The 1,141-nt window shown below is 44.2% G+C and overlaps 1 protein-coding gene across 1 annotated transcript; it reads right to left on the bottom strand.

The window, feature by feature from the left end:
- Nucleotides 1-864, bottom strand: LOC138870819 (uncharacterized). Its single transcript, XM_070148659.1, has one exon. It carries the CDS (start codon nt 862-864, stop codon nt 1-3), a length of 864 nt encoding a protein of 287 aa, XP_070004760.1.
- Nucleotides 865-1,141: the final 277 nt, after the last annotated feature.

Below are 1,141 nucleotides of genomic sequence, written 5' to 3'. Positions count from 1 at the left end.
TCAAAGGATTTTATTTGCCAAAACATACCCGTTCATGTGGGGTCCACACACTCCCGCATGCACTTCATACATGATTCTTCCGGCCTCTTCGGCGTCAATACATCTTAACAAATTGAGGTCCAGAGTCCTTTTGTACAAGACATCACCGCTCATGAAGAAACCACTTGCGTGGCGTCTAATGGTTCTCTTTTGGTCCCCACTGGCTTGCTCAGGGTATTCTTTAGTTTTCAGAAATCTTTTGATGTCATGATACCATGGTTGAATATTCGGTTCTACCCCAACCGTATTACAATACCCGTGCCTTTCCCGAATTTGAATTTCCAAAGGGTCAATATGGGCATTGCCTGGGTATGGCAGCATCGAGGCCAAAGTAGCAAGTGCATCGGCCAGTTCATTATGACAACGAGGGATGTACCTGAACTCTATTGACTTGAACCGTTTGCTAAGATATTTCACATGCTTCCTGTAGGGAATAAGTTTGACATCTCGAGTCTCCCATTCTCCTTGGGCTTGTTGGATAATCAGATCCGAATCTCCCATGATTAACAATTCCTCGATATCTTGGTCAATTGCCATGTTCATACCCATAATGCAGGCTTCATACTCAGCAGTGTTGTTTGTGCAGAAAAATCGAAGTCGGGTTGTGGCTGGATAATGCTGACCAGTGGGTGAGATCAAGATTGCCCTAATTCCAACACCTTTTGCATTTACCGCTCCATTAAAGAACATTTTCCAAGCATTGGTGTCTTCAGATATTGCCTCAACTGAATTTACCTCTTTATTCGGGAAGTAGGTGCTCAAAGGTTGGTATTCATCGTCGACCGGATTTTCAGCCAAATGATCTGCTAGCGCTTGGGCTTTCATTGCCGTGTGAGTGACGTAGACTATGTCAAATTCTGTGAGCAGGATCTTCCACTTTGCTAACCTCCCTGTGGACATTGGCTTCTGGAATATGTACTTTAAAGGGTCCAACCTGGTAATGAGGTATGTGGTGTAGGCCAACAAGTAATGCCTCAGCTTCTGAGCAGCCCAAGTTAAAGCGCAATAAGTTTTTCCAACAGGGTATGTTTGGCTTCATAGCTTGTGAACTTTTTACTCAAATAGTAGATTGCCTGCTCTTTCCTCCCGATCACGTCATGTT

The sequence above is a fragment of the Nicotiana sylvestris genome, chromosome 6, assembly GCF_000393655.2.
Source record: "Nicotiana sylvestris chromosome 6, ASM39365v2, whole genome shotgun sequence".
Taxonomy (NCBI): domain Eukaryota; kingdom Viridiplantae; phylum Streptophyta; class Magnoliopsida; order Solanales; family Solanaceae; genus Nicotiana; species Nicotiana sylvestris.
Note: the sequence above shows the minus strand (reverse complement) of the source record. Positions and strands in the feature narration are given on the sequence as shown.